Source organism: Ammospiza nelsoni, chromosome 11, assembly GCF_027579445.1.
Source record: "Ammospiza nelsoni isolate bAmmNel1 chromosome 11, bAmmNel1.pri, whole genome shotgun sequence".
Classification (NCBI taxonomy): domain Eukaryota; kingdom Metazoa; phylum Chordata; class Aves; order Passeriformes; family Passerellidae; genus Ammospiza; species Ammospiza nelsoni.
In genome coordinates, this window is record NC_080643.1 from 9,949,887 (window position 1) to 9,964,147 (window position 14,261).

The window sequence follows — 14,261 nt, forward strand, 5'->3', positions numbered from 1 at the left end:
GGCTGATTAAGACAGACTTTGAACCAAGATGTGATGGGGCCTTTGTGATATTAGAATTAAAAGTTCACTCCCTCTGCTCAGAAGTAAAAGGATGAGAAGCAGAGCCTTTCAGACCATGTGTGTGCATGTGCATCTGGGCACATTTTAATTTTCTAGCCTCGTTCTTTGAGTAAAAAAAGCTTGTTTTCCTGGAGACCCTTTTTAATGGGTCTACATGCCTGCATTACTTTTAAGCTAAGCAAGGGTGAGTACAAAAGATGGTGCCATTTCAGAAGGATCCCTTAAGCCTTGGAATAAGCCACAGGAAAGAGCCAATGATACAGCAGCTTTTCTGACCATTGGTTAGGAAACAATTAGGCTTTTGAGTCAAAGCTCCCATACAAGTCTATATACAAACTACTTAATCCTGTGTTGTCACCCCCAATAACAGGCAGGTGTGTGCCTTGCTCAGGGACTCTTTTCATGCCTTTTTTTCTTTTTAATATAGATCTAAGCAGTGTCCAAACAAGGCTCTGCCCATGACCCTGCTCTCATTCATCCCAGCTGGTAGGAACAGGAGAAGCAAAGGGATCAGAGGCAGGCTACCTCTGCAGACAAAAAGGAATAGCAGATTCACACTTCCATATCAAATTTCAGCAGATTTTTTTTTTTTTTTTCTGAGGGAATGTCTTTGCAGTCTCACCCTGGAGGGTCAGCTAAGGGTGGTTTAGATAGTGCCAGGAGATCCAATTGTTATACAACTTTTTTTTTTTCAGAGCAGATTAAGAGAGAATGCTATTCATTATTATGACTAATGCTTAAAGACTGTTTCTGGGCCTGAGCAGTGTCCTGTTAACTTTCTGGGAGCCTGAGGGGGATGTCACAGCTGAACCTAGACTTTGCTCTGGATGGCAGAGCACTCTTCAAGCGTGCTTTCTCAAAGGGATTAGCACAGCATTTCATTCAGCTTTTTCATCAGACTTCCTTTCCCAGCTCAGTATCTACTGTACACAAGGGTCAAGTTTTCATCTCCCATTGAAAGTTTTTTTTTCCTCTGAGCTCAAAATTGGAAGATGGGCACTAGGTTGCTCTCACCAAAACCATCCATTCAGTCTGCTGTTTGCAGTTTATTACTGCTTTTCAACACTTGCTCATTGGGTGAGTCTTTCATTAAGTGTTGTTAGTCTGGCACTGTTTGCATGAATTTCTCAAAGTGAGATGATGCCCTGGAATTGGTACACTTAAATCCTAAAAAAAAAATGTTAATCCAGAAGTGGCAGCTCTTCAATTTATAATCAGCAGGCTGAGGTATGACAAAAATCTATCTGGTGGTCTCATTGCCTAATATATTAGCAATGCTCAAAGAAGAAACTTTTTTTACTGAGAAACCAGAGCTGGTTTTAGGGTCACACAACCTGAACAACTTGGACTACACCAGATGAGGTTTACTGGCAATGCAAGTTTTCAACCTAAAGTGTAGAGAAGAAAGGCTCTATCCTGAACATCCTGCAGAACCCTTTTCAGTTTAGCATTAGTTGACGATGGTCCTGGAAGAAAAAGCTTCCCTCTATCAAACTGAGCCTGTTCTAACCCAAGCCTGTCTCCATTGGTGTTTCTGGTTTTGCTGTCTCTGGTAATAACCAAAGCAGGGAAGTGTTCCCTGAAAACTCTCTGCAGAGGTGCACTGTAACACAGAGTGCACACTCACACACTGCCTGCAATCCTCATGGGGAAGTGTTTGGGGATCAGGCCTTCCATCATACAAAGTGCTACCTATTATGGGCATTGGTCAGATCCTATTGTGAGAATTCTCTCATTTGCCTTGAATAAGAGGGAAAAGGCACAGATTAGCCACCTCCTTCCCAGTTTTCTCTGAAGTCTGTAGTTATATCCAGAGTTCCCCCTGTTCCCACAGAGGTACAAGCATTGTGCACACAGCTGCTGTAAAAGCCAAGTGGGCTGCAATGTCCTTTCCTTATATCTTGATATGGCAAACATTCATGAAGGCCTTTAGACCCCTGGGAAAGGTCCCACTGACTTGAATCACTCACAGATAGGGTTGTGTTTACCTTTGCTGCTGAATCAAACCCATTAAATTCATCTCAGCTAAGAGAAACTCTAGTGCAGGCCAGACTAACACTACCTTTACCTCTTAAGGAAATAGATATGCTTTAGAGGGCAATTCAGTCCATCTGCTTCAGGCATCTACCTTAGACTGCAATAAATAATTCCCCTGAGGTCCCTCTGTTTCTCCACTGGCAGAACAAGGAGCCTAGAAAGGACATATAACTTTGATCGACTGAAGCAGGATGGAGCTCTCTAGGCCTGAGCATGCAACTCAGAGTGCAGACAATTGCATTTGGGGGCCTTCTGCTGGCAGCAGCACCTTCCCAGGTGAAAAGAACATTGTTGTGCTTGACTGGCACAGCAGGAATAAAGCTCTTTCAACAAGGTAAATTTCTGAACAGTTTGTCTCTTGCTATGCAGACTATTGGCAGGGGTTACTGAGAGACCTGTAACCAGACCAGACAAGAGAGGCAGACGTAGAGTCAAGGTCTGATTTCATCTAGGCAAACAGTTCTAGGGTTTCCAGACAGATAGGCTGTATTTTCAAACAACGTTTTTTCCTCTTTGCTGCTCTCCAGTGCTCCTTGACTTCAGCAGTTATCTAGTATTACACATGATGCAGGTTACTGCACCATCTCCCTGCTGCTCAGTACAGGAGTTCATACCCAGATTCTTTCAGGTGCTATGAGATTGAAAGCTAATCTTCTGGCATAACAATTTGTTCTCATTACAATATTTCCCTGTAGCAGATCTGCTCAGAGTAGAAACAGAACTGGAAAGGGGCCACCATAGAACACTACAGGATACAGGGTGAGCCAGATAAGCTCACCCTCTGCCCTGTCTGCTGATCCATGTTCTGTGATCAACACTGTGAAAATCAGAAGAAAAAGATGTGTGGAAGCAGTCTGCTGTCACCAAGTTCCAGTGGGTAGAAGGCAAAAGAGCAGAAGCATTGGATATCTTGGGTGCAGAAAGTTTAAGTAATATCACAGGACTCACAATCCTAGGGAGAGGAGTAACCTAAACATTTAAGAGGAATCATGTTGAAGAACATTAAAAGGGCCAGAAAAGCTTCAAAAGCTCATTATGTCAGTGGGCAAGAGGTCAGACAACAGAGGATGAAGTTGTCTATGCTGGCAACTGATGTCTGAGCTGTGGGGAAGGAAAATTATCCAAAGGGGAAAAAAGAAATTAAGTATATTGCTAGAAATAGCAACCTCTCAAACAAATGTGAGATAGAATCAGACATGTGAAGCCTGGCACAATACTCAGGAAACATTTACTTTAAGTGAGGGAGATTTGGGCTGTTTTCCAGACTGGCTGGGTGCAAACTATCTTGATCCAGAGGTTGTACATCCTCTGTGTGCAGCCATTAGTGCCTCTGTGCCAGAGACACACCCTGACACATTCTGCTGAAGTGTTAATGATGTAATTAATTTGGGCAGAGCACCTCATAACAGCTGTAGAGCCTGGAAATAAATCTGAGTTCTGATATGTATTTATGTGCACAGATGTTGCACAAACAAATGGAATTTACCAATAGCTTGTACATATGCTCACACAGTCTTGAGAGGTACAGAACAAAACCCCAGGTAAATAAAATGTGCCTCAAGAGAAAAGGAACCATATTAATTTAAAACCAAACATGAGAAGAATGTACCTTTCCCCAGGAGGCAATGCATTTGGGTAATTGAGTCAGTTACCACAAAAAAAGTGTCATAACATGGGGACAAAGACACAAAAAATCAGGATAATCAACTTTGATCAAAACCCCCTGTAGTTTAGGAAAAGAATACAAAGAGAAGATAGTAATACTCATGAGTTACTCTCTAGAAGAGTTACCGATTCTATAGAAATTATTTTGTTATTTTAATGATTCTTTCACCATTCATTTTTCACCTTGTGTAAGGTGGTCACTTGTCACAGACATCTTTTTATGAAAATCCTTTTTTAGGATTTTTTCCTTCTGAGAAGCTAAGAGGCCTCAGAAACAAAATGTAAAGAGCAGTTATCTGCTACTGTGGAATGAAACAGGTGGATCCATGATTGGTCTCATGTGGTTGTTTCTAATTAATGGCCAACCACAGCAGAGCTGGCTCGGACAGAGAGTCTGAGGCAGCTGCCTTTGTTATAATTTTTCTTTTCTTTCTATTCTTAGCTAGCCTTCTGAGATGAAACTTTTCCTTCTATTCTTTTTAGTATAGTTTTAATGTAATATATATCATAAAATAATAAATCAAGCCTTCTGAAACATGGAGTCAAATCCTCGTCTCTTCCCTCATCCAAAGACCCTTGTGGCCACTGTCACAGTCACTTACGTTTGCAGACGTCTGGAGAAGACAGGGGCTTGCCTCTGTCTCTGTAAAAGCCAGGTTTGCACCTCTGGCACCGATGTCCCTCGGTGTTGTGCTGGCAGCTGTCACAGACGCCCCCGCTGCGCTTCCCCGAGGCCAGCCACACGCTCAGGTCAAAGTGGCAGCTCTCAGCGTGGTTGTGGCAGCGACACTCTGGTGGGGACAGGAGAATGTCCTTCAGGCTTTTACAGCTGACACAGTAATCATGGAGAATTTTCCAAATCAATCTGGCAGTGTTTTAAACCCCGCTAAAACCTGGATTGTGAGGGGGTGCAGCTACATGAAAATGCCACTCCCCAATAGCCCCAGTGCAGAAGAATAACCTGCACACTGAAGTTCTCCATCAGTGATCGGCAATTTATCCCGAGTTTCTGTAATGGTACCATTACTGTAAATCACAGAGGTCTTTTGTGGGAATCTACAAAATTAGAGGGAAAATTAGAGGGTTTTGGGGAAAGTTGCAAAAGGCAGGCTTCAGATACAGCAGAACTGTGAGTAGACCTGAAGCAGGCCCCCTTGCCAGCATCAGTCTTTGTGGGGCAGCTTTGCCTGCTGTTATGATGAGTGCTCACCCTGAGAGCCTGGGCCAGTAAACTCCTTCCACTTACTTCTGCATTCATTCGGTGCCCCCGTTTTCCCATCTCCTGGCTTCCAAGGCTGGTCGTTGTAGAGTGGAGCACATTTCTCACAGTGGTCACCTGCCGTGTTGTGTCTGCACACACACTTCCCGTGGACCTGCCAGGGAAAAGAGAGCACAGTGAAATGGCCACAGCAACAGGTGGAGTCCCCAGCAGCTCATGAGGAGCTGGGACTTGTGCACAATTCCCACACGGCTGCCTGGCTCTCTCAGGAAACCCACAGAGCCTGGAGCTAAAATGTGAAGCGCTCTCTTTTTGCAGTCATTAATGATGTAGAATTTTTCCTGTATCTTACAAAATGCACATAGCAACAATTTAACTCTCAGTTGGCTAATTAATTACTGCATTGATGAACAACCTGTAGACTCTAAATTTGGTGAGCTAACAGGTCTTATTTTGATTTGCAAGTCCAGGGCAAGAGCATGCAAAGAGTATCAAATGTACTCTGAGCTAGCAGAGCCAAGTCACAGGAGAGCACAGGCTAACAGAGCATGCTGGGCTCTGTCTTGATGTTAACACTGATCTGGAAGAGAGTATAAATATAGGGAAGTGAAATCACCATGAATTATGAAATTTTAAATTGTTAGATGAATGAGGAAATAGCCATAGACATCCTAGCATAGTTAAAAATGCAGCAAAAATATTAAAAATGGAAAAATACCAACCAGTACTCCCACAGAAAAGTGAGAGAGCTGTGAGCCATTCTATGAGGATATTTTAACTTAGGCACCAGCCTGCCAACTTACATATGACTATATAAAAATTAGATTAGTAGAAATGACCCAGTAAAATTTTGGGCTGTGGAACTAAGAGCACTGTGACTACAAGGGGACAAAAAATTGTACCTGCAATGCTGTGCTTAGTTTTGAACATCTTACTACCAGATAAATTAGGAACTAGAAGATGTTCAACAAAAATGAGCAAAAGCTGCCTGAAGTACAGGGCTGAAGTACATAAACCCATCTAAGCTAGAAAACAATACATAGTATTTGGGCAAATAAAGTGCAAAAAGTCTTGACTAAGACTGGCTGAATAGTTCTGTGACTATTTGCTTGAGAAATTACTTGAAGAAAGAACTTGCTTCCTTTGTACTTACCTACCTTCAATGGAACACAATAAAGATTTTTAGTCATGGAAATATTCAAATACATCTCAGATTTGGAAGGCGGTATTCACACCAGAAACCAGACCTTGAAAACTGAGCTAGTCCAGCCTTCAAAGAGAAAGTTACCATTGAAAGTACTTCTGCTGTCAAGTAATTTTACACACCAGGAGTAAAGCAGCCACTTTTACAATAAACTGTGATTTCTTGCACAAGATTCTGTAATATCAACCCACATTTATGAACAGCCTTACAGAAGGGTTTTTATGTTGTTGCTACTTTTTGCTTGGTTGTTTCTTTTTTTCTAGTAAGCAAATAGCATTCCAATATCTGTTTGCAATGCCTCAGGGAAAGGATTTAACAGATAATTTTTGGAGGAAATATCAAGCTTAGGGTGTGAGAGAAAGGGAAGGGTGGTACCATAAGTCGTGTTCTACATTTATCACAAGAGCAGCTGCTATAATACCAGGAGACACTGGTACCAGAGCAGGAAATGTTCAGAAATCAGGGATTAGACCCCTGTCCCTCCATGGGCTATTGAAGATCCTGAGCTCAGCACAGCTCTGCCCCACTGCACCAAAAAAAATCCCCAAACCAGGCTGAAATTTCTTTTTTACGGGAGTGTGGATTGACTTTCATCCTATAACCTCACCATTAACATGAGTTAGGTTTTTCCACGGTCTGTCCAAAAGCCAGGCTCTCCCTGCAGCCCCCACCTGGCAGAGCAGGTAGCCCGGGATCAGCCAAGATGCATTCAAAAGAGCAGTAGTGTGGATGTGCTCCTCTGCTCCCAAACTCATGTGCCTGCAGCACTCTGCTCTCCTCTGCCCTGGCTCCTGCTCCTCCCCGAGCAGAAATGGTGCAGCAGGCAGGGAGAGGAGCGTTCAAAGCTGATCCATCACTCCATGGCCAGCTGGCAGTGGTTGCGGGTCTGCCCCTGCCCTCCCACCGCACAGGAAACCCATCCGCACTCAGGGCATGAACAGCGTGACAAGTGACAGGGAACAAGGCAAAAATACTAAAAATACTCATACAACAGCGTTGTGCTTTTTACTGTTTGGGTTTGACTTTTCAGGCTTCAAGTTCTCCCTTGAAGAACAGAGGAAATGTAAAAAGAACCTGACCCACAACTATAGATTTGCATATCTCCAGAATTCAGACTCCACCTGAACTTCACAGCTCATTCTAACATGGATCAGAACAAAATCCTAGATCACTTTCTTAGGAAATACTTCTTTCTATGTAAAATCTGTAAGTTAGCCCATTTTACTGTTTAGAAATACACAATACTCTGTATTCACTATATTAAAAAAATATATGAAAAGTGCTGAGACCGTGCAGTTGGGAAATGATAGAATTAAACCATGCAATCTCATTTTAGCCTTGAATGACATGATCAAATATTCATTATTCCACAGGAGCCTGTGCTTACAGTGCACAGCACAGATGGTATGAACACTCATGAACAATTATTCAGAAAAATAAACAGGAAAATTCAGTGAGAGAGGAAAGGAAAGGCTGAGTTATTCTTTGGAAAATAGATGTGTTAGTTTGCTCATTGCCTGCTGGTTGGTTTGAGCTGTAGTTTGTGCCATGTTGTGAGCAGGACAGAGGCAGAGAAGAGGCTTCCTACCTGTGATCCCTGCTATGGAACAGCTCCCAAATCCACGTGGAAGGATGACTGGCTCTCCTGCTGGCTGTCTGCTTGGCTTTTCAGCCCTTTTGTCTAAGCCATTGAGCAGGCACAGGGAAACAGGGAAGCCGGCATGGAGATTCTTTTAGAAAGTGTTACATTTGGGCACTAACATTTTTGACATATGTTTAAGAAGAAGGCAAAGAGAATGGACTGGTATTGGTGCAAAGGTAAAGCAAAATGAAAGAGAAAGTAGTCTGCCATGTGTATCAAGGAATATTTTTTCCATGGAGAGTAATCTCAGATAGCATTCATGGGTGAAACAGCTACAGAAGAGAGTGCAACATGAGGTGACAACAAATTACAGAAAGGACTTGGATAGGAGAAGAAAACAGAGAGGAACAATAGCTCACATTGAACACACAAGAAAAATGATTAATGGATGTAAGTGGCCATCACAGAAAGACTGGTTAATGCAGGAAAAGCTGAGCTGTGGAAGAGACCTGTTACATGCAAGTGTAAGATGAAATAAGGTTAACTGAGGTGGCTGTGAGTAATGAGACAATTTGTTCTGTTAGAGAGGAAGAGATAGGAGAGGCAGCCAGAGACTAAAGTCCAGGAAAGAGCAAGAAGGAAATACAGGAAACTGTGAGATAAAATAGGAAATGGGATACTGCTTAAAGACAGGAGAGTATGAGAGTCAACTCAACACCAGCACAAGAACAGGTGTGTCCCTGAGTTGTTATTCACTGCTAAAATAAGTCCACACTTCTCTCACTAAAGTGGCCAAAAAGCTGGAAAACTGCAATCTAGCAATAAAAGATCTCAGGATGCACTGGATCACAAATATCATGCCAGGAAAGAGAAGATAATCAGACAAGTACAGGTCCAGGGGAACTATGCTGATACCTTTCTATGCCCTTGAAAGCAGAGTCAAATTCACATGGAGTTAATGATGATTTATAAGATTAATAAGAAGAGGAGTGTCAGGAAGCAACAAGGACCAGCTGCTCTTTAAGGGCCAAAGAGCGACAATCTCAGGTTTTCAAAAGCAAAGGCTGGGCCCTTACTGAGAGGCACCATCCCAAGCACAGTGGGCAGAGCAGGGAGCTGGCACCACAGAAACAAAAGGGACTGGGATAATTCAGGAGCAGCAAGAGACAGGCCAAGAAAGACACAGTATAGGTGCAAAATCTATTCAGAGGGCAGAAGGAGAGCCAAGCTATGGCATAGGCCAGGGAAAGGTGCAGAGGGAAGGTACAGACAGAGTAGAGCAGAGCCCCAACACCCCCCCAGGAGGCTGGGCCACAGGCAGGAATGCAAACAAGCAGCAAGACCTCAGGGCTGAGCTTAAATAGGACCCCCAAGCCAATGGACAGAGAGCAAAGGTGAGAGTCGCAGGTGGAGCTGGTCAGGGCTGTTAAAGTTCTGTTAGTGCCTTCAGGACACTAATAATAACACTTTGATTGCCACTGGATTAATGTCATTGGCATCTTTAGGATATCTGACTAAAAAGAAGCACCTGATACTTTGAGAGTAAGAGATACTTCAGCCTTCTTCATCTGGAGCTGGCAGTCCAGGTGGAGGAAGCTTGAGAGCAAGGTGTGAGCAGCAGAGGCAAGACTCATGCCACCAGTTAGGAAAAAAGCCAGTTTTCAGCTAAAGCCTGAGTAGTTTATGACAGTGATTTATATGAATGCATATAAATGTATTAGTACAGCAGATGAAAAATGAAGATCCAGGGGATTTCTCTATCACCTCTATATTTCACTTTGTCCTTTTGTTCCATAGGTAACACATCATCATTTGACATATCCTGATCCTTAGGTACAAAAGTGTTTAGGCCTATATGAACTTCTCACTGGGCTCATTGCTGCAATATTTGAGTACTTTGGAAACATTATGAAATTCATTTTTATGACGTCTCCCTTCATCTGCTTTTCCTCATTACTCTGATAACTGTCCTGTCTCTGAGGCTCTTTCCCATTCGTTGTATTGAGAGTTCAGTTGCTCTCACAAATTTTTTTTTGAAACTGGATGGTGTTTTCCAAAGTTATGGCGGGGAATGGATCTGAGAAAAAAATGCAGGCAGGCAGACTGTGTGATTGTATAAACCTCCCCATTTCATAATACCAGTCTGAAGTGCCATGTGCATCCCCTGGAATAGTTTGTGTTCTTGCACTCCTGCTCTCCAGTGCATTTAGCTGGGGCTGCCCCTGTCACTAATGCAGCTTGTCAGCTTTGAAAGATGAAAACTGGTGCTTTAAATGCTGATATTCTGGCTTCCTCATACTTGAAGTTTTCTAATCAATTTTGCAAAGGGTAGACATTTATAAACTGACATACCTGAATTTATAGGATATAATTAGTCCAGGAAAGGAAGACAAATGTTTTGCTATACTCAATCACCATCACAATGGCTTTAATGGCCATGTGAAAGTGAGTTCTAGTATTGTGTTTTGGTATAGCAGCTGTGTTCTCAGACTGTGGCTTCATGATCTAAACTTTTTTTGGACAATCCCAATTTGAGACATTTCCTTACTATTTCTTTCTATGCTATCACTTACATCATGCCCTGAGTTATGTATAAATTGGGCTGTAAAACCAAACCATGTTTGGAAAAAAGCTAAACCGAGGGTTTTTTTTCCCTTGGCACTACTATTTTTAATCTGGATTAATTCCCTCATCTGTCTCACAGTACAGTCATGCTGTTATAAGTCTGGTGTTGCTGCCAAAGGCTTTGATTTGTACATCAACCACCTGAGCAGCTTTGGATCAGGACATAGAGGAGGTTATAGCTTTGTGCATTTTAATGCCAGGATGATCAGTTCCAACCATTTAGCTTGACCTGCTATACTCAGCTGTGAGTTTCATCCAGTAGTTCTTCCATCAAGCTCTTTTGGTGGATTTATAGCACATAGTGTAGAACTTTATCCTGTTTTCGTACAACAGTTCCAAGAAATTACATGGTACTTGGTCATCTTTGCACAAGGCTTCTTCACCTGAATTCTGATTCACAGCTGAGAAAGTGAGAGAAAACTTTCCACCTCTTTGTCCTTTTTTAAAAACTCTGTTCAGCTTTGTATAATACCTGGAGCCTCTTGCTTTTTCTCTGCCCATTTAGTTTCTTTACCTATTGTCCTTTCATTAAATATTGTGGCTGTTGCTCTTTCTCCTGGGCTACTCTCAGTCTGTTTGGGGGCTTTTTTCCTCATGAATGAAGGTTAAATTTGGAAGCCTTCCAGGTCAGAGCAACTGTTGCTGATTCAGAAAAAATGTTTGCCTTCAGAATCTGTATTCACTCTGTAATGTCACCAGAGAAATTTGGGATACTGCAGTTTGCTATGACATCAGATGCTATCCCTTACCTGCTTGTAGTAAATTGACTCTTCCTGGGTAATTTTGCATGGTTAAATGAAACAGTGTCTGCTGTTCTGCTTTGTTTCTCTTACAGTTCAAATGGGCTCTGTGGTCCCTCCAAATGAAAAGAATATCCATGCAGATTTATAAAAAATCCTTGAATACCAAGTCCTAAGGAGAGCACATACAACTTATAAGAGGCCGAACTAAAAATTTCCTTCAACTTTGAAAAAGTTACAAAGAGAATGGGTGATCTGGGAGGAAGTCCCAGATTACAGTGCCTGCTATGGGCAGATGGACAGTTCAAATTCCTGCTCTAATCAGGAATGAGAAAAGCCATTATTTTCCTCTGTCACTTGCTGTTTTCTGGGAGAAAGGCCTGATACATGTATATGTCAGAAAACTACTACACATATGGGTGTTTTCTGAGGGAACTCAGTTTCTGGCTCATACTTGGTGACTTTGGTAAATTAAATTTGCAGGAACTTGACAGGGATAAGTAGAGCTGGGACATCTGTGGCAGGACCACCTGAGCCCATGTGGGTTTTGATCTTCATAGTGAGTCAATGAGCTGCTGCTGGTCCCAAATTCACTGAATTGGTAATGGTGGAGAAAAACCAGTGATAGTGTTCAGCTAAACATTCAGACTGACACCCCTAAGAGCTTTTTGAACAGTAACAAGATAATATTACTCAACCTGTAAGAGTTTAATAACACAGCTCTACCTTCTGCCTGAATTCACCTCTCACAATTCATATTTCATTCTGCTTGCTTATTGCCTTCTTTCTGAATTCTGCCTTGATTATTATTGATTTTGGGGACAAGCTGTCCTCTTGTTTTTGCCAGTAACTCCATTATGAATCTGTAACAAACTGCACACAATGAACAGCTGTCATGCTGAAATGGCATCTGAGTTACAGTAGGTCACCAGCTCCTGGTGAGTGTCTTAAGAATGAAGGAAGAAGAAAGGGGAATGAGGATCAGTATTTAAATATTGAGTGTCAGAATCACAGAGTAATGAGTAAATACCACTGTTCAAATGTCCTGAAAGTGAGTGGCACCTCTTGCACCTCTGAGTTCTGGGCACAGCTGGAATCAGATAATGTGAAAACTTAGCTGGGGATTATGAATAGAACTGCACAAGATATGTGAAGAGGAGATAGATAATATTTACAAGGCTTACAACAGCCTGGTCACCTAGAAAACTGATGTACAAAAGCAGGTTTTACCTCATGCAACCCACATTATGCCAAACAAGGAATCCTACTTAGAACCAGATCCTGCTCCCTTTGAAGTAAGGGGAAAACTTTCCATTTGCTTCCTTGTGCAGGATCAGGCCCACAGGGAGTCTAGTTTGTCTCTGTAAACAGGATAAAGAAGCAAAAGAAACATCCGAGGCCACTTGTAAGAATTTCCTGGCACTGTAGGTACCAGTAATTAACAAGTAAAAAAAAAAAAAAACCCAATGCTTTATACAAAAACATTTTCATCCACATTTGCTTTCCTCTTTCTGAGCTTCTCATGAGCTAGAAAGAGAATTGTGAAATGTTTGGCAAACAGAAAGGACTTTGGTCTAGATTCTGTGTTCTGTCCATGTGCACTTTCTGCTTTGTAAACTGTTCTGGAAGCACCTCTGGACTCACCTAAAATGGGCCATCAAAGCAGATCCTAAACCTGGCAGCTCTGCAGAGACACACATAACTTTGTGCATCCTGCAGTGTCCATACCTGGGACAGGATTGTGTTCTGTTGCATCCAACCACAGAACAAGACTAGATGCATTCATCTGGCTGGCTGGCTGGCTCCTGGCAGTTGTTTCACTTGCAGCAGCATGTTAATAACCCCCATTAATTAAAAAAAATAAAGCCTGGGAAACAATTTGTAAGAGTTTGAAAAATGCAGGCTGTGATATTCAGAAAGGAGAATTTTGCCATTAGCTACCATACAAAGCTATTGAAGCTGGGTGAGGAATGACATCTCTGTGTCTCCTTTTATTTTTCCAATCCGAGGAAAGCTAAACAGAAACCAAGAAAACATTACTGTCAATAGCAACAGACCTCAAATTCAAGACATGTTTGTCCTCAAGTTTCTTGCCTATTTACAGCTCCCATCTTGATGTCTCAAAGTTTTCCTCCTATCCAACATGATATTCTCAGTAGTTTGTACAGGAAATGTAATCTAAATAAATTGTGTTGAGAGGGGTGCATGGCTTGTTTAAAAAAAAAGAAAAGTCCCACAGAAAGAGTAACTATTACTGTTTTGCTCCAAAAGAAGAAGTCAGAGAATATTTTGATTGGATCCTATGTGGCTATTTTGGATCTCACTGTATTTTCACAAACTTATGACCAGAAATATGCATGAAACTCTGTAGGATTTCAAAATATGAGGAATGATGCACCATTTGGACATTGGGTTTACAATCTGCAGTTTTCTCATATCCATTTGTTGCTATGACACTGTGGCATCTGTGACATTGCTTCTCATGGAGCTGCCTCTCTTATTGGCAGCCTGAGTGGAGAAGCCAGAAGCTGAATGTGTTGCCATGACTGAAGTGACATATCCACAATAAACTGATCACTGATAGATTATCCAACAGCCATAGCTCATCCAGTCCTTCCAAAATGTTGTTGAAAAATATTGGTTCAATAGTATCAAGAAATTTGCTTTGATTTTCTCCATTATTTAGCCTTCATGTAATATCAGTTTAGCAGCTTTAGGAGTATTACAAATGGAAGAGATTTCTCTCAGAGTAGGAAGAGTAGACTTGCAACTTAACACAATAATGCATTTTCTAAGATCCAATTGCAGAATGATTTCAGATTTTGGTCCTATCCCATATCAAACAATTACAGTTGTGTTCTATATGAAATTGTTTTTGTCTTTGTTAACTACAGAACATAAATACATTGTAGGAGGACTAGGAACAATTAAGAGGCTGAAACTCATATTACTGAAGACTTTCTGTGGAGGTCTTTATTTTTTTCAGCATTTTACTTAATTACCTAACAGCAGCTCAGGAAACCAAGCTGCTCTGCCTTCTATCTAAGTGATGACGTGACATCATCCACTTTAAAAACTGTGTGTCTTGGGACTTTTCTGCCCTTGTGTACCTTGAATACTAGATATGGC

At 41.8% G+C, this 14,261-nt stretch overlaps 1 protein-coding gene across 1 annotated transcript in view; it reads right to left on the reverse strand.

Moving 5' to 3' along the window:
• Nucleotides 1–14,261, reverse strand: part of LOC132078293 (netrin-4-like) — a 45,227-nt gene that overhangs the window by 9,115 nt on the left and 21,851 nt on the right. The window contains exons 4-5 of the mRNA XM_059480354.1: nucleotides 5,009–5,135; nucleotides 4,365–4,553 (exon numbers count right to left, since the gene is read on the reverse strand). Of these exons, the coding sequence (XP_059336337.1) occupies nucleotides 4,365–4,553; nucleotides 5,009–5,135 (316 nt within the window). The remainder of the gene's footprint in view (nucleotides 1–4,364; nucleotides 4,554–5,008; nucleotides 5,136–14,261) is intronic.